We start from the raw sequence: 24,911 nt of genomic DNA, 5'->3' as shown, positions 1-24,911 counted from the left end.
GCAGTCAAACCGTGACACGGTTCGGACCTGACGACCGATGGAGAGATGCCGCCCAATTTTTTTGGAGCGCTCCTTTCCTTTCCAACACTCTTCCTTCACCTCTGATCATCTGACCTTATCTGATAGCTGTCACCTCCTGGCCTGCAATGCAAAGCGTGGACTGGTGGACACCCCAGAGGAAGGGGGACGACTTCAACTTCTTACTCACTTGCGACGGATATTTTTTTATGTTGCCGAGTCACGGCAATTACCCCTCTTCTTATTCTTACTTCAACTTCTTAGCTTACTTCATTGAATGATGAATGAAATCCTACCGAGAGTCACTCGGTGGCTTTTTCTTACTACGATCTAAAATCTTAGTGAAAAATAAGTGGAGGATTTACATTTAATTAGCAAAATTAACTTGATCCGATCCGAACCAATTGTTGGCGTGGACGGCTTTCTCTATTTTTTAAGTTTTTAAATCTCTAGGCACACAAGAAGGTAGAAACATATTGTTCTCCGTAGTATACTTTTGAATATATTAATAAGAACCGTTCATATAAATATGAGACACGTCAATAATTATTTTTTAAGTTTAGATATATGTGAGATTTAACTTTAACTTTGCTTACGTTCAATAAAACAGTTGTTAACTTTCTTAAATTTGATTTTTTTAACCACACGTATACTTTAAGGGTAGTGGCCTGTAGGTGGTGGTGGGTGTGGGATGACCAAGTGCAAACTTTTTATCTTCTAATCCCCAACTTTGGACAGCACAGTTAAGTGGAGTAACAGCATAACAATAAGCTCACACAGGATGCAGAGATGATGGAATGTAGAGTTAACTTTTCCAGAACAGAAAGAACTTGGAAACCACGACATTTTTGTTAAATTATCGGGTCTCATCATCAATCTGCCTGTTGGGGTCATCATACATTAAGTATGTTCGTCTTTCATCATCTTGAGTCCTGGGCGTATGTTCCCCCGCATCAGCAGGTCCAACTCTTCCCTGGTCAAGAGACAAATTATTTATGATTTTGCAAATCAATTTTCTACGAACTCGTGTATTTTTGAGTCGTTTATTTCGATTTCATCGAATCGTCTAATAAGGTCATACATACGGACCATTATTTAATATTCCAATTCCATTGGATTTGACACTCGGCCCTCATATCATTATGGGGTGAGAACATTATTTATCGAATCGACCCGATCCGTAATTGGAAAGCCTTGCGGTCAATCCAGTGCTTATTAATTACATTGAATTAATTAATTGAGGTGAGACACACCTACCACACCGTAGAAGGACCTACTCCCATCAGATCCCTGATTACAGCCAATCCAGGCTTCAGAGTAGCGCCACACACTACGGGCTATTTACACACTTATTCCGATAACGGATATACGGCATAGAAATACGCCTTGCTCCACCTTCTTTCTTCACAAGAACAACCTCCTTCTTTTCAACACCTTGTCTCTCTGTGGGTTGGATTTTTTCAACTTCATTAGTATAACAGATCTCTGATTTTTTTCACTAAACAGCCATGATTTTCATAATTCTTTCTTCATCAAGACCCCATAAAGATGAGTTTTCACTTAAAATATGTAGATGTGCACTTGATTTACTGCTTTAGGGATGATTTTACTGGATCGAAAATGTACCGGACGTGACTCCTATTTACTTCGGACTTCATATTCTCAAGGAACAAGGATGATGATGTTAGTGATACCAAACGTATGAATTAGTAGATTCGAATAGATTGTCCCTCTGACTGGACGCAAATTGGATGCAGATAACACCTAAATGGATGGAGAATGGAGACTCAACTGACTGACTGACTGACGACGACGACTGGATGGAGAATAGCCCTGGCCTCTGTGTTGAAAGCTGTAGATGGTAAAATTCAGTGGATGAGTATATTGAGATAGTGACGAGTCTGCGAGTAGAGGAGTAGTTTAGAATTTTGATAGTACCTTTTGGGATGCCAATAACTGCGGAGACGCGTGAAAAATTTTCAGAACAAGGGACCCTTCGGTATGTAGCGCTGTAGACAATTCACCATGATGACTGTACCCCCACACTATTGTTCATATAGTTGCAAAGTGTTGATTATAATAGACTTCTTTGCAAATGGTCTGTACTTTTTGATAACCATTTTTGTCTGACTTTCTGCTACTTATGCTTGTTATTCGTACTACAATCCTGGAAATACTTCAGCTCGACATTGTACTCCACACAGCATGACTATTGATTTTTATGTTTTGCAATTATAAATTCCCCAAAAATCTGGCCAATTTCTAACCCCATTTGAATTTGTTCGCTATGAAACGCCATCCAAAGATAAGTGCTAGTAGTTTCGAACAGGTGAACGTAATGATGATTTTCCTAATACGTTTTCCGCTATGTAACCCATTGATTTGATGATTTGAATTTTCTTTGAATTTTCAGACCCATAATTGTACTCTGGACCATTTCAACCGTTGGTATATGCATATCTGTCTTCTTTAGCTGAATTGCTCGCTTACTGACCTTATCATTCAATCTCTTGAAACCGAAACCTAACGCCAATTCTTTCTTGTGACGCTAATTTTTGTAGAATGCTCAGGTGATGGAAATGATTTTAGCCTGAGAATACGCATCTCTCTGTTACGGGAATATTTCTTCATTTAGTCGCTGAATTTTTCTTACTAATTACTGAAACTTTGGGATCAACTTGAAATGGGATGAATTGAATTTGATATTTTGAATTTACTTTCGTTTAAGCTCGGACTGTTCAAGATTATTGAATAATTGATCGACCTCGTGCATGTCTAATTCTGTTTGATTTGGTGAATCTCATTCTCACATTGATATACTTCTTGGAATATATAGCGCTGAGCCCTTGTTATATATGCACAATCATAATTCTGCATGTGTCATGGGTGGAACACATAAGCCACACTTGAATTTTAGACTTGTAACGCAATTGATTTGACATGACTCCAATAAACAGAAAAACATTGGAAGAAGAACAGCCTTAATATTTCAACCAGTTAAGGTCCTAATTTTTCTATTTGTTTGATTTGTAAGAACAACCTGTTCTACGACGTCGGAGTACGTTTAGTCGTTTAGTCGACTGACTTGGAGCCTTCTCCAAGTCAGGAACTAGAACGATGATTGCAGATTCATGTTGTTGACAGTGGATTTTCATACTTGGAAACTTATTCCTCCAAATTGTAAATACATTAATTGATTGGCGAAGACGCCCCATTTGTTGAATTGGACTTTGAAAATATAAATGCACCAGACTGGTCGACTGGAGCCATCTCCATGTCGATAATTGGTTTGTTGAACAATATTCGATTCGCAATGTGATGAATTTGATTGACTATGGCGTTGGATCTGCGACTGCCTTTCGCTCAATATAAAGTTGACTACTGGCCAATTTGAATTTACTGCAATGGACCCCGTTCATGAAATCTGTATGACATTTTACATTTTTTGAATTTGTCGCAGTTCTTCGCTTTTCATGAGAAACCTCTTCATTCTGCTGCCAACACCTGTGGACTTTGTAGCATGATGGTTAATTACGAAGTCTTAACGCAAAAATTTAGTAGTCTGTGAATATCCTTCTTTGAATTCTATTGGTTTAGTTATTCAGTGTGAATGCAACAGATTGACGATTGACCTTGATTCATTTTCTAGAACAGCAGTAGCTCGAATTTTTGATGGTAGTTGATTGGCCGCCCTATACCGCTTGACATTGGATTACTTCAAATTTCATTCATTCATGTGCATGAACAATTTCCATTCTTCTTTTTATTGATGAATAACCAGATGATGCCAACGTTGTGTTTTGATTTAAAACGCCGAAAAGATGATGTGCAGTGAAATTTGTGAAACCGACAGAATATGACAATGAATCCGAAACTAAGAAATCCGATGCTGAGACGAGAGAGAAACAATCCTAGAAACCCCAATGACGGTAAAATGGAACCTGAATCCCTTGACGCGATACGGATAAATTTGAAATTATCTGAACCGGTGAAACATCCTGAATTCCTTCTCGATGTCCTATTCAAACTGGAACCGATGGAATGAAATCTTGAAATCCTCCCTCGATGAGTTACCCCACACGCGATGACTTGAGTCTGAGATTTAGTGCAGATATTTATACGATTTGTAACCAAAATCCCCACAATCCTTGTGCATCCAAAATGCTTCTCTAACGGAGAGACCAATGTAGACTGTCCAATAGAACATAATTTCTTTCTTGCTTAATCAATGAGCATAAAGCCAGTTTCAAATTCTTTCATTCTTGTTGCTCAGAAGTGGACAATAATTGACAGCTATCCTTCAGTAAATTGTTCATTTGTTGCAATATGCTCGATAGATGATGTACTTTGATTAGACGCCTCATTGGCATTTTAGATGAGAAGTGTAAATAGATTGACTTTAACCACCATGTAAGGGATGAAACCTTGTGACTTGAAACTAGCCTTTTCTTAGATCAACTGGACGTCAATACTCGTTTCATTTTCGACATCGTAACATTCGTAACTCGTATCAAGACAGCAGACATTGACAGTATGGCATGACGCGCAATTGATTTATATAGATGAACCAATACAACAGGAACGATGTTTCTCAAAGAGTTTGACAAATAGAACTGGTTTTTGCATTCTCACTCAGTAAAAGCAGCAGCAAAGGATTTGCGTGAAGATATAATTCCATTGATTTTCTTGTAGATTTTTTAGTACACACAGAACCTCTTTTGATTGATTTTAGAACACCTTGGCGTAAGTCTTTGAACTCTTCCATTACATTTTGTTTGTACGAACCAATTAAAATCCTCCAAACCTTATTAAGCGATATCTTCTTTTATACGAATAGCGAAAGACTTTGATACCGATGATTAGACATTCATTTGACAAAGATACACTGACTTCATTTTCCTTAAATTGAAATACTTTTCAGATCAGCCTTGAATTCGACTGGAAATTGATACAGCCAACACACATCGTATTTTTTTCTTTTCCAAGTGATTTTCATACTCACGCATTTAACCCAACTTTATTTAAAGTCCCAAACGCTTTGCTTCGCCACGAGTTTTCTCAGGTCATACTGCGTGACGGCGTAGAATTTTATAAAAGAACAACATATTCTCTTTCAGAATGGATAGTGGATACATTGAACTTCTCACGATTACAATGTCCGTTTAGTGTTTCGTTATTCGCAATTGATATCTGTATGGTGTGGAATGTTTAGCATAGCGATTTGATAATACGGGGTTAGATAGAGAAGTGAGAAATTGAGTTCTACCTTACGATTCGTCAGCTTTGGTCTGGGTTGGGACAAAGAGATTCACGCTAATATGTGATGCGTCAGGACAGGACTGTCAAATTGTAGTTGTCTATCTCGTCTCGTACCGTAGGGATCGACGTGGTGATGAAAGGTTTGCCAAGTGAAGAAGTAGACGTGATGGCACCTGGGTGGCATATTTTACTTCGTAGCCCTTTGTTTGTTTGCGTAATAAACTAACGACCCCCCTCCGTTGTGACCAACAATGACTCGAAAGATGGGTTATGGGATGATGAATAAAGGCAGACCCGTGTCTGTTGAAGTTTACAGTGGTTTCACATTGTTTGCTTTGAATTGATGGGACCAGAGGGATTGGATTTAACCTTCTTTCTTATTACCTTGGTGCTTAAGTAGGGATTTGGATCTTGGTTATTGACAAAAATAAAGATTTCCAACTTGAATAGTGAAAAATTCTGGTACAACGATTCTGTGGATTGGGATTGAAATAAGCAGAGTGAAGTGGCCGAAACCGGGACGGATTAACCTTGCAGTAATACTGATAACTTGACTGGGTGGGTGTAATGGGTAGATGAAATGCAGCTACTAGGAACCGAGAGAATTTTTTTCCTCGTCCAACGTGGAATAAGAAGCAACTGAATCGCCAACACTGGATTGCTGGATGAAGTAGTGGGGGTGCGGGGAAGGATGTATGGATGAATGGGTGACCTTATTGCCCTTGACCTTCGTATTCTCTGATGAGGAGGAGAATCCCTCTTGAAATGGAACGTACACGGACAACGTTTTTCATATTCTTTCTATTTTTCATCAGCTGACGCTGCTTTATTCTCGTATTCGTCCATTATGACCAGGGGACAGCAACAGCACGATGTTATCTCTCCCGCATATACAGAATTATCTATCTAGTAGATATACGACCAAACAAACGAAACGCACAAGCATATTTTTTTTAGCTTAACCACATTCCTACCATTTAGAGCTAAATGCATAGTAATTTTTGTAATACTTAATTAAGGTTAGATAACTTATCATTCTTCATTCACTGAACGCACGCAGACAAAGGTAATTCAACAGGAATCGATCGATGCAGCACAGGAAATGCTCTCATCATCGTGTTGCCGGACGGAATGGAATCAACCTTTAATACACTTTAACACCAAACACAAAATCCAACAACAACTTCCATTGATTTGCATCAAATGGAATTAAAAAGACCATTGAATAAAACCGAGTGAAACTTTAAACCACATCACTTACAACGCAGAGATTTGACTTTCCTGGCTCTTCTTGAAATTAAACACGAAAAAAGACGGCAACTTCATTAATTGATTGATTTCACTGACTAGGATTACCTTCCTCCAACTTTAAGCTTACAACAGTTGAACTTACAAGACTTTCTGAAATAGATGACACAAAAACCACGTCGAATATTTACAATTAACCTTTCTTTTTTAAACTGCAGGAATACTTATCGCCGGAACTTTTTTATGGTGGTGGTAGTAAAATGATGAACACGATGAACATTTTTGGCAGTTGGCTGGACTATTGACGACTGACTGACTGAGATTTAAGGAAGATACTTCTGTGGCTCCTAAACTCCTCTTTCTTTCTTGCTCATCCTTTAGTGGACCTGGGTTTCATCTCTTAACTTTTTGTGGGTGATCATTATAATTTCATTTAACCTGTTATTCTTATACATGGGACACAAAATGCATATTTTCTTTTATCTGAATTGTTTTATATGAGATCAAACTCGAACTTACACTTATTTAAAATCACATTAACCGTTAATCACAGCTACAAGATAAACTGCACACGGCAGAACTTCATCACTTAGGCGATATGCTAGTAAACAACTTTAGAAAAAAACTAACCACGCACATATCTGACATGTTATACCTTATATATGTATGAATTGATATATACGACAATGCTTAAAATTACTTACAACATGGTATGATTGATATACTATGCACTATTATTCGTAATTTGTATCACACGTGAAGTTGCAACTATATTGCATTAGACGTATATGTGGGGGTGGGAGTGGGCGACTTCTCGTGATGGATGAAGTGGAATGCTGAATAGTAGTGTGAGGGAGAAAGTGAGTGTGGGACAAACGTTGATGAATCTAGGTCTTTTTTTGACTACCTGTACATATGAAAAAACATATTTTCCCCAAAAAATATGTGTTATGAGACCTTACTGTGGTACCAAGCTTTTGTACATCTTTTATGGGAGTGATGGACGTCGAATTATCCTTATCCCTGCGCCGCCTCATCGCACTTCGACTTTGCTGTTTCTATATATCTCTGGAACCAAACTGTTTTTTTCTGACGAAATTTAAATTATTTGGAACTAAACCTTACACCTCTGTCGACTTTGGACATTCTCCGTTACTTTTTTTCTCTCTCTCTCGGTTGGTAGGCACATGGCGTGAGCACAATAAGCATTTTTATATCACCAAAGATTTCTGGCCAGCCCTCTTCCGAACACACCTACTAAAATCGCACTTTGCAAACAAATATTTTTTTAGTTTACATAACCCCGAAGGGTGCACCACAAATTATATGTAGAAGAAGAAAAAGAAGTAGTAAAATGCTACTGGCTAAGTGAAATATATAATTACTAACTTAAACGTTACATAACCATACATACTGGAGTTTAGACCACCAAGAAACACGTTAATGTGGATTCGCCAGCTACACACAAAAGGCAAGCAGAACTTCCCGTAATTAATACCAATCAAATGCAGAGTAGGACGGTCATACCTAAAGTAATTTTGAAGAAATGCAAGAAAAACATACAAACAAGTGACACAGGCCTGTAGGAATTAGTAGTAGGATTATAGAAGTAAAAAAAATTACCAACAGTAATCATACGCCGTGTATGTATAAGCTTTAGCTTTCTAGTTATTTAGGACTGGATTGCGTGTACTTCAACAAATCAGGGACAGAATATATTACCTTCTCCGCGAGTAGTTGTTAATGCAACTTGATATTCCTCACAATGTGATCTCGACAAAAGTAATAACGAACACCACAAGCATAGTTATGTTTGACCCAAAAATGCTAAATACCGTGAATTAATCGAAAAATACGTTACCATTCATTACATTTAGTACTGTGCAGTGCAGCAGCAAATACCGATTGCTAAGACTTATTCCATCCAGTGACCATAGGTAACAGCAGTTATAATTTACCCGTTTAGCTTCCTTTTAATTACAATTTCCCTCCAGCAAACGCACGTACCCCACGCGTCATCGTTCAACTAATATCACACGTCCTTGAACACAATAAAAAACATTGACTAGCACGTAGCCTACCATATCATGCAGCTAATATAAATTAATAATATAAAATGTTGAATTTAATATAAAGTTGTAGCTTTCCAATTATCTCCCATAATTTTTTTTACAAGCTCCACGATGGCATGGTCAAAACCTTTCTTTATAGCAAACCACCAAGGATAGAACTGTAGGGCACAAAAACTACAAATGGTTAAGTTAACCCCCCGTCGCCCCGATATATAATTTTCCCATTTCAAAATTTACCATATTATAATAATATTTACAGGATATGCTTCATTTACCAAACCTTGATTTTACGTCCGCGGATACAGTGAATTTCCGCCTAAACCACCAAATTTTCATGTTTTTCCAAGATGATGGACCAATATATATATTCCAATTTCCAATAATTCTCTGCACTATTGCGCGACCATTCTCTGCGCCAAGTGGACTGAATTCGAGTGGAAGAAACCCATAGATAACCGTTCTTTCGTTTGCTTTGTACCTTAGTTAAACATACGAGGGAAACAACAGCATGGCATGTTGTGTGATGATGCCTTTTTATAAATGCTTAAGAACGAACGATTAGAAATCGTCTTACGATACCGATACCGCAACCCGTCGTTCAGAGTCCGGCATTTCGTCTCGTATTTGATGGGACTGCTACTGACCATTTTGAACTCTCTAGGAATTTCATGAGGTTGGACTGGAGTAGGGTTTCAGACGGCTATCCTGCAGATGACTTTTCAACTTGTGACCGCTTCGACCTGGCCTCCCAAGGAGAGGGATCAGCGGCAGCCAGCCCATTTCTTATTCGGCAGGAAGACTGTAATATCAAAACCCTCATGATAAAATCAATTAATTTACACATTACACATTTGTATTATTTTGCAAGTACTTGTACTCAAGTACACAATTTCATTTCATCATCAAATAATATTACAACAATAATATCAAATAACATTAAATATAAAATCCCGTACAACATATAATTTGAGAAAATCTTGATTCACTGTCTGATTAATTGAGCCTCGTTAGAAAGAAACTAATCGAGCTAGATTTGTAAAATAAATACGTTGAAACTATATTCGGTGGTAAAAAAAATCACATGATAAACTGTCCGTAACGACCCCCTAACAAATCTGTATATTTTGAATTTACACTATACTTTCACTTTGATCGATTTCAATTCTTTAAAAAACGACTCTAGACTAGATAGACAAGCTTTGACTTCATCATCTGCTTCTGAATCAGTCATTGTTTCTTGGCAATCATTACTAATAGTACTTTTGTTATTAGAACTGCTTAAATCGTTCAAGACATACCTAACTTGATATGAACTTAAATGATTATTACTATTATCAGTCATGATGTTACTATTTTTACAATTATTCAGAACAGGTGAATTTGTATTGGCTACACAATTAATTGGACTTGTTGAAATTATTGGCGTCTTCTTAACTAACTCAAAATCAGACTCACCATCAGCTAAATTAGAATTTTGTAAATCTACTTTCTTACTGCGACTTAAGCAGAAAAGCCTCAACTTTTTCCTTTTTTCTTCCTGCTTATGAGCTAAATCTTTTTTTGCTTTTCTTAATGCACTAGATAAAATGGCTTCAGCAAATAGATTACTACAACGAGTCGTTCTCCTGATTTGTCTACGTTTGATTGTTACGTCCGATATCCATTTCAACAGCTCTGCCGTATTCTGCTCCTGCGTTGGATCTGTATTTATGTGACTAGGTGAGCCCGACTTGTAGAATTTCAATGGTGCCTTCATTTTTAAAAACTTCAACTTTTATACAAAGTCAGGAAGAAGAAGAAATTGAGAGTACTTTAAGGGTTAGAGATTACAAACCGTTAATGGAGGACTGTGATACGAGCAATGTCAAGCAAGCTATCTCATCAATGAGTGAGGAAGATTCCTTTCAAAGAAATATTTGCGACACTTGACCACTTCGCAGAGCTACAGCCCACAAAGCTTTCTGGCCTCAGTAATTCTAACCCGACCCTTTGTAATACTTCCCTCCCTCTTTTCAATCAAGGCAATTACCAACCTAAAACCAACAAATGATGCAGAAAAATTAGTGTGATTATTATTTATTGCACCCAGCAATAGCCTTGACTATTAATTGACGCGCATACAATAAATTGTGCATTAAGGAATGATTTATGTGGGTGTTATGCAAGGTGGGTGGATGGTGGAGGCGGATGGCGCCACTCGAACGAAAATACTTTCCGGAGAAATATCAAATTAAACACTAAAATAGCTACTTCGTTTGACATTTATGCATGTTCAGATAAAGGAAATACTGACGCTGCTTTGATTTTAACATAGCTGTCAACAAATTAGTTATACTATAAATGTACTAACCGTAAACCAGGAAGGACTAAAATACCAGACTAAATTTCGTAATACTCGCAACGATGCATTGTTGCCACACTCGACTTGGCATCTTTCCCATTATTTCTTTGTTATGCATGTGCATTGTTGAGATGCAGCAGCCCACCACAACTATCCCATTGTATTGTTCATTTCCAAAACTTATTCTATCCACAAAAAAACGTATGCACACAGACAGAGGATTGCGTGACGTCACGACCCACTTTGTCGCCCCTTGCACCAGCTGCCACCTTCCTCCATGTTCGACCCGTCTCCCCAGCCATTTTCCCCTTCACTCCTTGTTCTCAAGGAGAAATACGACGCCATTTTGTATTCGCCACCACCACCACGAATGAAATTATGCGCAATTTTCTACCTACTTAAAAAACGTTCTAGAAAAACGTTCCCTGTACAACTTTCCTAGTCAAATTCTCGTAATTTCGCATGACTAATAATACGATTTATGCAAACGTACGAAAGTATAAGGAGTTGACACTAATTTTAAAAAAATATCTAAAATTTAGAAAATAAGATGACCTCAAAACAAAAATGATCAAATCAATCACATTGCAATGCATATGAAATTTCATCGCAAGTTCAAAAACTATCTTTGAATTATCTAAACATCCTGTTAAATTAATAATTGTGAACTTAAAATATTCCAACTCACCTGATTCAATAGAAGAAACAAGGCATCCGTCTCCGTCCGCCGAGTAAGAAAGGAAAGAACTGCCACTGGATCCGCTGCTCCTCCTTCTCTGCCACCACGATTTCGAAATTCTTCCTTTAACTTGGATGATTATAAGATGATGTGGAAATGAAGAGGACCGATTTTCCAAAATGAGTGGGATGATTTTCGTGAGATGCTGAGATGAATTCTTAATGCTTCCTTCCAAGTCCACTGCCTGATGCAGAGTGATTTGAGAACAGCAACGAAGTTTCTCTCTTCTCTGACATCACGACCGATCGTGTACTCCTCCGCAGACGCGAACCAGTCCCTTCCTCCCTACTTTCCCATTTGTGTGTCCCTTTGAAAATTTCACCAAGTTTTACGGGATTGAAATATAATGGACAATTGTAAATTGATGCCATGGAGTTTGTAAAGTCAAGTTTAAGTCGGAAATTTCGCCAAAATTGAGCGTAGATGAAAAGACGCGGAGGAAGGAGTGAAGTGACTCCAATCCAAGGATAGAAAGGTATATATATAGATAGAGAGAGGTATATAGTATTGTAATATACGTCATTGCAGGAGGGGATCGTCAAACGTTTTTGTTTTTCGACAATATGATAAGTTTTTTCCGACGATTTTTCAAATCGATGTGAAGATACGTGCAAATTATGCATTTCAACTGAAAATTTGTGTCGAGAGATGAACTCGGCCTATGAATGTATGCAGCATGGGGGTTGTTTGTAATTGTAAACATGCTGACGAATTGTGCAATCGATGTTTTCCGCAAGTTCGTAAGTGTATGCATGAACGTGTACGAGTTTTATTATCAAAAATACTTTGTTTTGACTAATAAAATGAAAGCAAATGTTGTTTATTTCATGGATGCTAAAATTGTTATTCTCCGTCCAACCGTATGAGCAGACTATGAAAAAACATAAAAAATGCAGTAAACAAGAGAAATGAGAAGACTAATTAAGTGAATTACAACCATTCCAAAATTTTCAATATCATTTGCTAACTAAATGTTAAATTGATGGATAAGTAATTTTTTGTTAGCCTTGGGTCATGCCTTATAATGAGTGAGTGGAACTATGCAAAATCATAGCAAGGAACAAAGCTAAAAATGAGACAAATCTCATTTTGCGCAAAGCACCAAACACATCTTCCGAATATTCACATAATGCAATGTGCAATTGATTTTGCATAGGTTTTTGGGTATGAGCATGTGGAGAACAAGAAGTTACGAATTTTAGCAATTTTTTTAAACAAACAGACAGCTGACAATGCGATGGTGTGAAGTGTAACCCTCCGATTTGGCTGAAATTTTGAAATTAGGTGGTCCATGTCAATACAACTAACGTTTCTTCAGCCAGTTTGTGCGATGGTTGGAGTTACTCAAAATATTTGAGGTCAAAGTTGAAAAAACGGCTAACTTTTTTCAGGCGGAGTGAGAAAACTCCACTTCCATTCTCTTCCCCTCGCATTGATTTTAACTCCGAAAAATTATAGATTTCATCAATGTTAATTTAATTTATGATAGAAAAACATTAATTATTCATTGCACATGCGTCTTGGTCTTTGTTTTCAAATGAATTGGAAATCAGAATAACCAACGCTTTCGAAATGGAAAGTAAGTTTTTCCATGTTTAATTCCCGTTGATGAATTTATAAATTAATGTTTGTCTGAATTTTTAATACAAAGAAGTAAAAAGCTCACTTATTCAATTATGAATTAAATTTCGCGAGTATAAGGCCTGTTAATTCCTATTTAAGCGGTAATAATAATGTTTTATTTTTGTTATTTTGCATCACTACTTATGCTTGTGTATGAAGGCGTATGTGTGAGTGAGAAACCTGAATAAAATCAATGCGAGGGGAAGAGAATGGAAGTGGAGTTTTCTCACTGCGCCTGAAAAAAGTCGGCCGTTTTTTCAACTTTGACCTCAAATATTTTGAGAAACTCCAACCATCGCACAAACTGGCTGAAGAAACGTAGGTTGTATTGACTTGGACCACCTAATTTCAAAATTTCAGCCAAATCGGAGGGTTACACTTCACACCATCGCATTGTGAGTTAAGCTTGATGGGAGCTAATAAAGCTTTATTACATCAGCTTTAGAATTAGATAGCAATTCTGCTGCAAATTCATTTATTTCGTGACGCCAACAAGTTCCTACATTCTTACGCTCCTGTAGAAAACTACTTTTATACGTAATAGTACAATTACTATAATTTATCATTGTCATTATGGAGAAATTTCCCATTGAAGCATTACCAGCTACTGATATCACGGATTTCCAAACGAATTCTTCCCACCGTGAGTGGATGGGACCCTTTACCTTTGTATGTGGAGCGGATACACAGTTTGGAATGATAGACAATTATCACCTTCATAAGACCGAACCAAATTGGGATAAGGAGATCAAACTCACCAGAGAGTCAATTCATCGGATCAATAAAATGCTTCCAAAACCAAAATTCTACATTATCTGTGGTGATATGCTTGATGCATTTCCTTACGAAGGTTCGTTAGAAGAAGTCCAAAAATTAAATTATACATATTTATAGTTACATAGTACAATAAACATGGCGTCTTTTTTTGCATGCATGCAGGGCTGCGGCAAAAAGATCTCCGAGCCAAACAATACGAAGACTTCACAAAAGTATTTCAGGAACTGGATGCTGATGTGAAACTGGTTTGCGTTTGTGGAAACCATGATATCGGTGACGTTCCAACTCAAGCGACCCTTAATGTCTATCGAAACCAGTTTGGTGCAGATGTGTTTTCCTTTTGGGTTGGAGGGGTTAAATTTTGTGTTATTAATTCTCAGTACTTTGAAGCTCCTGATGCACTTCCACAAGAAACCAAGAGGCAATTAGACTTTATTGCAAAGGACATTGCAGACCCAAATGCAAAACATATTGGTAGGTATTTTAACCCACACCGTCATTTTTATATTTTTTTCTGAGAAGGGTGCGAGTTGCGACTCGACCCTTAATATTCCTTTCCCAAGCCTGTGTAAGCCATTGGTTATATTAATATTGCAGTGGTCTTTCAACACATTCCATTCTTTATTCATGACCCAGCTGAAGAAAAAGAATACTTTAATTTAGACCCAGAGTTTAGGATTAAAATTCTGGACCAGTTGAGGGATGCTGGTGGGTTCATTCATATATGATAATACAATGTTTCATGATCATGTTTAGATTTTTATTAGCATTCTATTATTTTTTATTCCAGGGGTAAAGTACGTATTTTGTGGGCACTATCACCGAAACGCAGGAGGGGTTTATAAAGACTTGGAACTCATTGTTACCTCTGCAATTGGAGCCCCTCTGGGAAAAGACCCTAGTGGATTTCGTATTGTAAATGTTACAGAAGAAAAGATTTCACATGAATACATTCCATTCAGAAATTCCCCGGATATCGGAGAGATTTAAGCGATACGTGTCAAAATGAGTCAAAACGCCAAATCCCTATGCATGCAAACCTGAAAAGTCGATTAAAAATACAAGTACAACAGCAATAACTTATCCGACTTAATAATGTAATATTATTAGTATTAGTGTAATCTTAGCTTCAGCTGTAGAGAAATGTACAAGAAATTAAATTTTATGACCTGCGAAATAGGCCAGGACGAAATTTCAATTGAAATTTCCAATTTTAAAAACCAAAGAGCGTGTATTTTAATTCAATATTGATAATTAATGCCAAACAATTTCAAACCTTTAAAATCACATTGATTTAATTTTGTAGAATCATTATAAGTGAAATTAATAAACAAGACTTTTAAATTAAAAAATATATGCACTTTTCATAAGTTTTACAACAATCACTAAACGTCACAATAAGAAATACGTGAGATTCTCACGGTTTTGCTGCAGCGGGTTCCCAAATCACTGAATCCTTCATTTCGCATTTTGTAGTTTGCACTGTCAGTTTGTATTTGTAGTTTTTGTAATTATGTTTATGAAATAAGATTTACTCTACGCTTATAATAATTACTAGAGTACCATTTGTCGGTACACATCATCTTCATCCAGTGAAAACAAAATTTACAATGGCAGGTGAATTTAAAATGCCCGAGTTGCTGCCAACCAGCAAACCAAAGAAATCACTCGAAGAACAACCAAGTTTGGTAACATCATCATCGGAAGAAGAAAAAGTTCCTAGTTCCACTACCGTCGATTCTTCTGAGGAGCTGTCATCAAAAACTGAAATAATTCAGAGTTCTATACACCATAAATCGGAGATCCCAAAAAGTAAGGAACAACTCCAACAGGAGAAGCAGGCAAAGTATGCCGAAATCATATCCTCTCTCAAATACCACCCACCCGACACTGTGGGTGCAACTTCTGCGGATCCGCGTTACTCGTTCGAAGTACTAAAGACGGGGACAATAGTGGATCGTTTTAAGTTCAGTCGTTTGGACAACAAGGGTTTCTATGTTGTGGGACGAGTTCCGGCTTGTGATATTGTGGCAGAAAATCCCACCGTGTCCAGAACTCATGCCATTCTCCAATTTATTACTTGTCCTCCAGAGAAGAAAGGTGGTCCAGGGTCAAAGGTTGGCAATGGGGAGGCAGGAGTGCCAGACAGGACCGGTCTGTACTTGTTTGACCTCAACTCAACGCATGGAACGTTCATTAACAAGAATCAAATATTCCCTTGCAGGTAATGCAAGGTTTATAAATTTATGCCATGTATGATTCCACTGCGTAATAGGTTTGTATGTTATATATATTTATACATGATATCATTTTTGTAGATACTATCGTCTACACGTCGGACACGTATTAAAGTTCGGAAATTCCACCAGGCTCTACGTTCTGTTAGGACCTTCTGAAGACGAAGAGGAAGAAAGTGACAAGTCTGTGACAGAGTTGCAAACTGAAAGATTGGAAAAAGAGCTTGCACGGAAGAAACTGGAAGAACAAGGGTTGCTGATCAAAGGTTCTGATGATGGAACAGATGACGACGGCTGTGCGTGGGGAATGGGTAGGTCATTATTTTCGTGTTTTAATATTGTGGGTTGACAATGTTAATATGCCTCTGACGGTTTTATTTTGTGTTTAGGCGAAGATGCAGTGGAAGAGTCGGATATGAGAGAAAATCCGTTTGCAATTAATTTTGAACAAAGTGAAACCTTTGACAACCCAAAAAAGACGCTGCGAGGCTGGTTTGAAAGGGAGGGCTATGATTTAGTGTATGACTGCAGAGAAAAAGCACCTGGACAATTTATATGTCGAATCAAGTATGCAGTTTTGTCAGAAATCGATTCGTTGTTAATAATTACCGTAAATTTAAATCTGTTTGATTTTTGTACATTTTACTAGTTTACCAGTCGATGGGCCTGCAGGTCAGCCAGTGTTTGCGGAAGTAGATATCAAGGGCAAGAAAAAAGAAGCTGTTCATCAGTCAGCATTACAGGCTTGTCAGATTCTTGATAAATACGGCGTGCTTCGTGTTTCCCATACAGGTACATATGCACATAGGACATAATACTATACATGATTCATGATGACATGTTAGAGTAACTTGAGAATACAAAAATGGTTTAACGTTTCATAACTTTTCAGAAAGCAAAACTAAGCGGAAGGGAAAAGATTGGGAGGATAAGGATTATTATTCTAGTGACGAAGATACGTTCTTAGATAGGACGGGATCAGTAGAAAAGAAACGAGAGAAACGAATGAAGATTGCAGGAAAAATTGAAGACACTGTTGAAACTTTCCAATCATTGGTAAGAAATGTTGGAGTAATTGGCATATAACACAATTGTAGTGATAACAATTATTTATAGTAGTTTAATTTGTATTTTTCAGTCCGCAAAAGCAAACGCAATTCAGTCTGAAATAGATTCCCTTCAATTACAAATCACGAAGGCTCAAAATGTCAACACTGGTGATGATGACGTTGACATTGATGATTATGTCAAGTTTTTAAAGACTGGTGCAACCGATGTGAAAAAGTTAAAGTCAAAGCTACGAGAAGCTAATGACGAACTCAAAAAAGTCACAAAGTTGCTCAATATTGCTAAGCCTGCGAGTCTGCCTGAAAATCTTATCGGGGATAAAAAGTCAGAGGTGATGATGGATGTCCAGCAAGAAATAACTCCAAAATCCGGGAATTCCTCAAGTGAAAATAAGACAGGAATAAAATTCAATTTGAGTAAACCATCCATTTCCACCATCCCGGTTACTAGAATGGAACTTGAAAATTCAGAATTGGAACCTTTAGACGGAAATTCCAGAGTTGTTCCAGACTCCATAAGCAGTTCAAACATGGGTAAAAATAAGAATAAACAGCAAGTAGTCGTCTCTGGTCCTAGACTACCAATAAAGACATTGGATAAGAATAAGGACGAGCTTAAAAGCTCCCCTTCACAAGTTTCCTCAAAGTCAAAAGAAAGAATACCACTTGCCAAAGACATGGAAGAAACTTTTGATCCCCAAGATTTAGCAAAACCCACTGTTAAATCTCCTGATCAAAATTCAGAATCCAGCGATGACGAAGATGATAATGCAACAGCTTCTTATCCTAACCTTTCTAAAAAGAATAAGAAACCTCGAATACGCCAAAAAGTTAAAAAGGAAATTAAATATGATTATGACGAATCTGACCCCAAATATTCTACATGGGTCCCACCAACCAATCAAAGAGGGGACGGGAAAACTGCCCTCAATGAGAAACTAGGCTATTAAGTGAACTTATCATATTATTTTTTAATTGTTTAACGTCTCGATAATATCGTTTATCGGTTAAATATTGTTTCTTATTGAATAAAGGAATAATCAAGACATATTTATTTACGAATTGAATACTTCACTTCCACTTTAATTTTCTCAGATATGAGATGTTTTTCTCTTTAATTAGATAAACCGATTGATCCAGGAATGACATGGATGAAATTAACATTTTGCATCAGGTTTTTTTCTGTGTGGACGCCATAGCCAATAAATCGTAGAAGAAGCTGTGTAATGGCTGGAGGCTATAACTTCAAAATTTTACACAATGACTCGTCTTTTTGCCTCACGGTTTTATATTTTGCACGTACTCTAGACGTCTGATACATGACCTTCTACTGAAAATGACTGAGTAATGCGAGTGCATCCACATTGCATCATGCACTTTTCTATATAAAAAATAGTGACACTTATTTTCATTCTCTTGAATGTCCCGAGGGAGTATTGTGGGTTTATGCCTGATTACAATAAAAATTCTCACGATGCACATTGCATAGCAAAGTATTCATGAAAAAAAAATATCTAGGATTGGATCCAGAGGAGTCCTTGTCCTTTGTTCGAGCTGGTGAATGTATGTGTATATTACTAGAATTATTTTTATACAGCGCGAATAAACGTCGATTATCCTATGGATATATTATGATGATCATTCATGAGAATCCCTGCTGAATATTTTATTAGCATGGCCCACAAGGAAAGTTTTGGTTCCCCGAGTTGCAAAGTTGATTCGATTCGGTGGATGTACTTGAATATATACTCAGCCTCAGTTTATGTACTCCTATCGGCATTGGGAATATGAGACTAGGCAGTTTATGAACCAATCCGTCTCAGGAGGGGAGGTTGTGTACTATCAACTCTCCGATCTCGATGCCCTTTGGATATGTGGTAGTGTCCCATGAATGAACAAGAACCCTGAAGTGGTTTAATGCCATGGCCACATTTGCGCCCGCCACACCCACTCAAAGGTGCCCAAAAATCGCTTTCACTCTAGCTTTCACTCATTCAAAATAACGCCAAAAATCCAATTTTACTCCGATTTTTAAATTTATTTCACCATTATACTCCCAGATAGTTGCTCTCTTATATACAGCATCAAACTCAACTTTTTTGATGATTATCTCGCAGAAATAATTTGTTTTGTTGATTTCCACAACAATGCTCATTCAGAATTTTAAATTTTAAAAATACTAAGAATTCCAAAAAGTTGAATTTGATGTTGTATATAAGAGAGCAACTATCTGGGAGTATAATGGTGAAATAAATTTGAAAATCGGAGTAAAATTGGATTTTTGGCGTTATTTTGAATGAGTGAAAGCTAGAGTGAAAGCGATTTTTGGGCACCTTTGAGTGGGTGTGGCGGGCGCAAATGTGGCCATGGCATTAAACCACTTCAGGGTTCTTGTTCATTCATGGGACACTACAACATATCCAAAGGGCATCGAGATCCGGGAGTTGATAGTACACAACCTCCCCTCCTCAGTCATTCTCGTTTTCCTTCGATGTCTGTATCTGAGGTAATAAAAGCATGAATTGGATTTAACGTACCATATAAGAGCTAGTTTCAGACGTGTCATTTAGAATGACTCATTCTTGCTTATGTAGAAAGTCTTATTACGTAAAGTGCAAACCAAATAAAAATGAACGAAACGATTCTCCAAGCGAGAAGAAAGTCACTTACTTTTTATGTATGCATGCATGAAATGTTCTCATTCAACAAGCTGCCTGCACTTTTACTCAAGTCATACCATATAGAGTTGTATATAGAGATGTATATATTATATGTAAGTCATACTATTTATTATTCGAAGGTGTATAAAGGGGGGTGTCTAACGCTCATGCATGCAATTCGTTCATCTTCGTGGTTGAATTGGCACTTTAAGTTGATATAATGTGTACAATTAAAGCTTAAATTACTGATGGTAAGTACGCACCACGCCCTCAGATATATTCAAATGAATCATATGCAGAAATTGGAGTTTTCACAATTCATATCCAGGCGATATTAATATTTAATTGTACACTCAACAATGACTTCGAAAATCAATGTAGCCGTCAATCTATCAACAAAAAGATGGTTGATCTTGTTAATATTTAGCATAGCTTTCTAACCACCAGTCGCCAAAGTTTCTTGTTTTTCAATCTTGTGTTGAGATTCAAGTACCAAAATTTTCAAAATAGATGATACGCTGTCATTTGGCTGTGTATACTTGCGAATAAGTAAATTCGAGGTGTGTGTTTATTGGGTAGAATGGCGTGACAAAACGGTCTATTGCTTTTTCCTCACATTTGCAACATGCTGGGGTGATGTGGTTGTAGTCAAGTCAGTAAGAGCAGCGTCCTTTCCCTTTCTACTCTGCCTTCTTTTATGCCGTAAATATTTGATTCGACCTTCATTCACTTCCTGCCCTTTGTCGAGCTCGGGACTCAGCTTATCGTTGCTTGAGCTGATATCCGTACTCAGCCAGCACCCCAGTTTTATAAACGTTTTGAAAGCGTCTTGTATCTCGTGCGTCAAGGATACCTCGAAGGGAGTAAAAATGGTAAGTGGCTTAATGTAGTTCTCAGCCAACAACAAAATTATAAAATTGTAAAAGAGTTTAAGATCCAAAGAATATAACGAGCTTAATAGTTTGTAACAGTAATTGTAATTGAGAATCATGTATGGGGTGTGCAATCAAAATCTATTTACAGCTTGTCAAAAAGTCTCAATTTCCCTGCTTTACTGCATGTACATACATTACATACATACATATGTGCATATACATATGTAACTGAAATAAAATAAAGTAAAATAAATATGCATGGTTGATTGAAACCTACAAATATTTGTAAACGTAAAAAAGTTAAATAATGTAAGCTCAACACAATATCGCTAACATAACAGCCATAGTTTTTTTCCTGGAAAGCAAGCTTTGCAAGCATGCATAAAAACTAAATCTTCAAACTTCAAACATCACTGAATAAAAGACACAATCTCTAAAATCCCATTATATATCAAATTCCGACTCCAATCTTATCAATTTTTTACCTTTGACCACAGATTATGGAATTCAGATAGACTTGTATTTATACTTTTTGCTATATAATTAATTATATAATTCTCATCAAAATCTCACTTTGACATCTTTTGAAGGTACTGATTGCTTGTCCATTTTCTTACAACAATTTAGCGTGAATGCATCTCGGTTCACATAGGACAAGCCGGGGTTCAGATCGGAAATGCGTGTTGGGAATTGTACTGCCTTGAACATGGGATCCAACCCGATGGTCAGATGCCGTCGGACAAAACCGCCGGGGTTGGAGACGACTCTTTCAACACGTTCTTCAGTGAAACGGGGGCTGGAAAACACGTCCCGAGAGCTGTCTTTGTTGATTTGGAACCTACCGTTGTTGGTGAGTAATGGAATTCTAGAGATTCGTATCCGTCGTCTCATTTCAGATAGTAGCAATTCTAGGCACGAAGTGGATTAGTTGTAATTAATCTCCTGAATGCAACGCACATAGATGAACAATTTCGTTTGTGCACTGGTTCAATGATATAATCATGGATATTCAGATACGATACCCTGCATTACCTTCAATATAATCTTTATTACGAACACATATAGACTAGCAGATTTTAATTTAAAAAAAAAACATGTCCGTTTATACTTGCACCCTCTAAATTGTTATAAATATATGAAGCTTGAAGCAAGTCTAGTTGCACGACTTATTTAGGGTAATTTGATAATACACAACTGTGCAGATGAAGTCCGTACGGGAACCTATCGACAACTTTTCCACCCAGAACAACTCATTACTGGGAAAGAAGACGCAGCCAACAACTATGCCCGTGGTCACTACACCATAGGCAAAGAAATCGTTGACGTCGTTCTTGACCGCGTTCGAAAGTTGGCTGATCAATGCACTGGACTTCAAGGTTTCCTAATTTTCCACTCCTTTGGAGGTGGTACCGGCTCTGGGTTCACCTCGCTCTTAATGGAACGACTCTCTGTTGACTATGGGAAGAAGTCAAAACTCGAGTTTTCCGTTTATCCAGCCCCTCAGGTGTGTATACATGCACTTACAGTCTTTTTGAAATCGTACAAAACTATGGACGTAATTTTTTTTGTAAATTATGTGATAATGAATACACACAGGTGTCCACTGCGGTGGTGGAGCCGTACAACTCCATCCTTACTACTCACACAACTCTGGAACACTCTGACTGTTCCTTCATGGTTGATAACGAAGCAATTTATGACATTTGTCGCCGCAATCTCGACATTGAGCGTCCCACTTACACCAACTTGAATCGGCTCATTGGGCAGATTGTGTCATCCATTACCGCATCACTGCGCTTCGACGGAGCTCTGAATGTTGACTTAACTGAGTTTCAGGTGATTTCGCTTACTAATAACCCAACGAGAATATCTGAACTTATCCGTGTTGCAATTTGTAGACCAACTTGGTCCCCTATCCTCGGATCCACTTCCCCCTGGCAACTTATGCCCCTGTAATAAGTGCCGAGAAAGCGTATCACGAGCAACTTACCGTATCCGAAATTACAAACTCCTGCTTCGAACCAGCCAACCAAATGGTGAAATGCGACCCCCGTCACGGAAAATACATGGCTTGTTGCATGTTGTACAGGGGAGACGTCGTCCCGAAAGATGTCAACGCTGCCATTGCATCAATCAAGACCAAAAGGTCGATTCAGTTTGTTGATTGGTGTCCTACTGGTTTCAAGGTTGGAATCAACTACCAGCCCCCCACCGTCGTGCCAGGCGGTGACTTGGCCAAAGTTCAACGTGCTGTTTGCATGTTGTCCAACACGACGGCAATCGCTGAAGCATGGGCTCGACTTGACCACAAGTTTGACTTGATGTACGCCAAGCGCGCTTTTGTCCACTGGTATGTTGGAGAGGGGATGGAGGAAGGTGAGTTCAGCGAGGCTCGAGAGGATTTGGCCGCCCTGGAGAAGGACTACGAAGAAGTTGGCGTTGATTCGAGGGACGAAGCCCAAGGTGGGGATGAGTACTAATCCTAGAGCAGGAAATAAATATTTGTAAGAGTTCTGCAAGTGATCTTCATTTTTGACCAATTTTCATTATTTATTCTATGTCGAGTTGACATATTTATATTATCGATTCCAAAATATTCAAAGCTCAGCAGTTCCATCATTGCTATTTTATTAATTGTGTGGGGGGTATTTACAGTAAATATTGAATTATACTAATTGACTCGGCTTTGTGTACCTTGCTTAAAATAAAATGCGACAATTCATGTAAAAATTACGAATTGATTATCTTGTTCATTGACTCATCAACAAATTTCAAACAATACTGTCATCGAACAAGTTTAAGATAATGAAGATTCTTCATTGAAGAACTTATTTTTGAAGCAATACTTAAAAGGGAACCTTAAGTACTGCCTCATCTCGATTGGTTTTAATTAATAGATTGATGGGGCCGTGTCGTTGAAGTGTTTTTTCCCTTGGGGTGACTTGGTGTGGAAATGTGTACCCTTTTTGGTTTATGAATGTGTGCACTTTTGGTGTGGATAGGTGTGCATAAATCAGTGGGTGGACTTGGACAAACTCGAATAACCTTGACTTGACTTTACTTGACAATGACTCGTAACAGAATGGACAGGAGTATGAATGTTGAGATTGTTTAAATAGACTTTTACATACGTGTATAGAATGTTCTAGAACATGAAGAAAATGAACTCGAGGTTATTGTAGTCAAGTTTAAGAGATATGGTAAGTAAATTAGAGATAAAAGTTCATACAATTAGCATGGGTCATAAAATAATAGAAATAGGTAAATCATATTATGAAATAGATTTCAGTCAAAAAGATAGGAAATGGTTTACATATGCATACATACTAAGTTACCGAACATAGATAATTCAGTGTAACTAAAACTTTGTAATAGAACATACGATGCAAAATCACGTTTTTACGAAATATGTATTGGGCGAAAGATGCACCCAAACGTGTAATTTTTCCAATGCTTTTAACATAGATAACAGCTTTGGAATAATGGTATGAAGTTTATCAATTATATACCTGTCCGTAAACGCCGTAATTTCATGCTCATCACCAATATGCAAGAAAAAACATGTAAACATAGGCCAACTTTTTTTCTAATTGCGAAAATCAGCAATTTTTTTTTAATTTGAATTTCGTCGTGATTTTTGAAATTTTAACAAAATTTAAATGTTAAGATTCTTTTATTTAAGCATTGCAAAAAAGTTTCAAAAAAGAAATTGTTTTCTTCATGCAACAAAATGGGCCAAAATTTTCAAAACTCAGTGTTTCATGAAAAAAGATATAATGACCAATGCTATTCTATTTTACGTATTTTTCAAAATTGTTGTCCATGTTTCTTTTTGCAAGCTGCGAACAATTTTAGGAATGTATTTAACTTATTCAGCAAAATAAGTTTTCAACACCTCGTTCGAGATTTTAAGCTTTTTGGGAAACTGAAAAAAATTCATCTGGGAGGGACCCTATGGGGTCCCTGCACTATATATATGCCCTATATATATGCCC

General features: G+C 37.4%; 3 protein-coding genes and 1 long non-coding RNA gene across 12 annotated transcripts; 3 read left to right on the top strand and 1 right to left on the bottom strand.

The window, feature by feature from the left end:
* Positions 1 to 389: 389 nt before the first annotated feature.
* Positions 390 to 12,210, bottom strand: LOC110843330. 8 transcript variants are annotated; one of them, XR_004834122.1, is made up of 7 exons: positions 11,627 to 11,886; positions 10,432 to 10,630; positions 10,206 to 10,347; positions 5,662 to 9,396; positions 1,957 to 5,577; positions 1,272 to 1,870; positions 390 to 991 (listed from the first exon to the last, which is right to left on the bottom strand). It is a non-coding gene; the product is annotated as an uncharacterized LOC110843330 (long non-coding RNA). The 8 variants fall into 8 exon arrangements; XR_004834123.1 differs by having other exon boundaries at positions 10,206 to 10,298; XR_004834119.1 differs by lacking the exons at positions 10,206 to 10,347; positions 10,432 to 10,630 and adding an exon at positions 12,196 to 12,210 and having other exon boundaries at positions 11,627 to 11,984.
* A 590-nt stretch (positions 12,211 to 12,800) lies between these two features.
* On the top strand, positions 12,801 to 15,302 carry LOC110844016 (serine/threonine-protein phosphatase CPPED1). Of its 2 annotated transcripts, none has more exons than XM_022090097.2 (5): positions 12,801 to 12,917; positions 13,706 to 14,150; positions 14,240 to 14,551; positions 14,675 to 14,785; positions 14,868 to 15,302. In XM_022090097.2, exons 2-5 carry the CDS (start codon positions 13,874 to 13,876, stop codon positions 15,065 to 15,067), a joined length of 900 nt encoding a protein of 299 aa, XP_021945789.1. In that variant the 5' UTR covers positions 12,801 to 12,917; positions 13,706 to 13,873; the 3' UTR covers positions 15,068 to 15,302. The 2 variants fall into 2 exon arrangements, with proteins under 2 accessions (XP_021945789.1, XP_021945791.1); XM_022090099.2 differs by having other exon boundaries at positions 12,830 to 12,917; positions 13,740 to 14,150.
* A 226-nt stretch (positions 15,303 to 15,528) lies between these two features.
* On the top strand, positions 15,529 to 18,443 carry LOC110843064 (kanadaptin). Its single transcript, XM_022088979.2, has 6 exons — positions 15,529 to 16,301; positions 16,396 to 16,625; positions 16,704 to 16,881; positions 16,964 to 17,106; positions 17,207 to 17,370; positions 17,453 to 18,443. The coding sequence occupies exons 1-6, from the start codon at positions 15,688 to 15,690 to the stop codon at positions 18,329 to 18,331; spliced, it is 2,208 nt and encodes a 735-aa protein (XP_021944671.1). The 5' UTR covers positions 15,529 to 15,687; the 3' UTR covers positions 18,332 to 18,443.
* A 2,143-nt stretch (positions 18,444 to 20,586) lies between these two features.
* LOC110844242 (tubulin alpha-1 chain) lies at positions 20,587 to 23,649 on the top strand. The gene is made up of 5 exons (XM_022090396.2): positions 20,587 to 20,913; positions 21,544 to 21,766; positions 22,119 to 22,420; positions 22,513 to 22,752; positions 22,815 to 23,649. The coding sequence occupies exons 1-5, from the start codon at positions 20,911 to 20,913 to the stop codon at positions 23,394 to 23,396; spliced, it is 1,350 nt and encodes a 449-aa protein (XP_021946088.1). The 5' UTR covers positions 20,587 to 20,910; the 3' UTR covers positions 23,397 to 23,649.
* The last annotated feature ends 1,262 nt before the right edge of the window (positions 23,650 to 24,911 follow it).

The sequence above is a fragment of the Folsomia candida genome, unplaced genomic scaffold (genome assembly GCF_002217175.1).
Source record: "Folsomia candida strain VU population unplaced genomic scaffold, ASM221717v1 Fcan01_Sc002, whole genome shotgun sequence".
NCBI lineage: Eukaryota > Metazoa > Arthropoda > Collembola > Entomobryomorpha > Isotomidae > Folsomia > Folsomia candida.
Note: the sequence above shows the minus strand (reverse complement) of the source record. Positions and strands in the feature narration are given on the sequence as shown.

Bases quoted from the DNA above. Each gene is read 5' to 3' on its own strand.
- LOC110844242 (XM_022090396.2), top strand. The intron at 21,767-22,118 runs GTGAGTAATGGA...ACAACTGTGCAG, and splicing joins TTTGGAACCTACCGTTGTTG to ATGAAGTCCGTACGGGAACC. The intron at 22,753-22,814 runs GTGATTTCGCTT...TGCAATTTGTAG, and splicing joins TTGACTTAACTGAGTTTCAG to ACCAACTTGGTCCCCTATCC.
- LOC110843064 (XM_022088979.2), top strand. From the start codon at position 15,688: ATGGCAGGTGAATTTAAAATGCCCGAGTTGCTGCCAACCAGCAAACCA. The intron at 16,302-16,395 runs GTAATGCAAGGT...TCATTTTTGTAG, and splicing joins AATCAAATATTCCCTTGCAG to ATACTATCGTCTACACGTCG. The intron at 16,626-16,703 runs GTAGGTCATTAT...TTTTGTGTTTAG, and splicing joins CGGCTGTGCGTGGGGAATGG to GCGAAGATGCAGTGGAAGAG.
- LOC110844016 (XM_022090097.2), top strand. From the start codon at position 13,874: ATGGAGAAATTTCCCATTGAAGCATTACCAGCTACTGATATCACGGAT. The intron at 14,552-14,674 runs GTAGGTATTTTA...TTAATATTGCAG, and splicing joins CCCAAATGCAAAACATATTG to TGGTCTTTCAACACATTCCA. The intron at 14,786-14,867 runs GTGGGTTCATTC...TTTTTATTCCAG, and splicing joins GGACCAGTTGAGGGATGCTG to GGGTAAAGTACGTATTTTGT.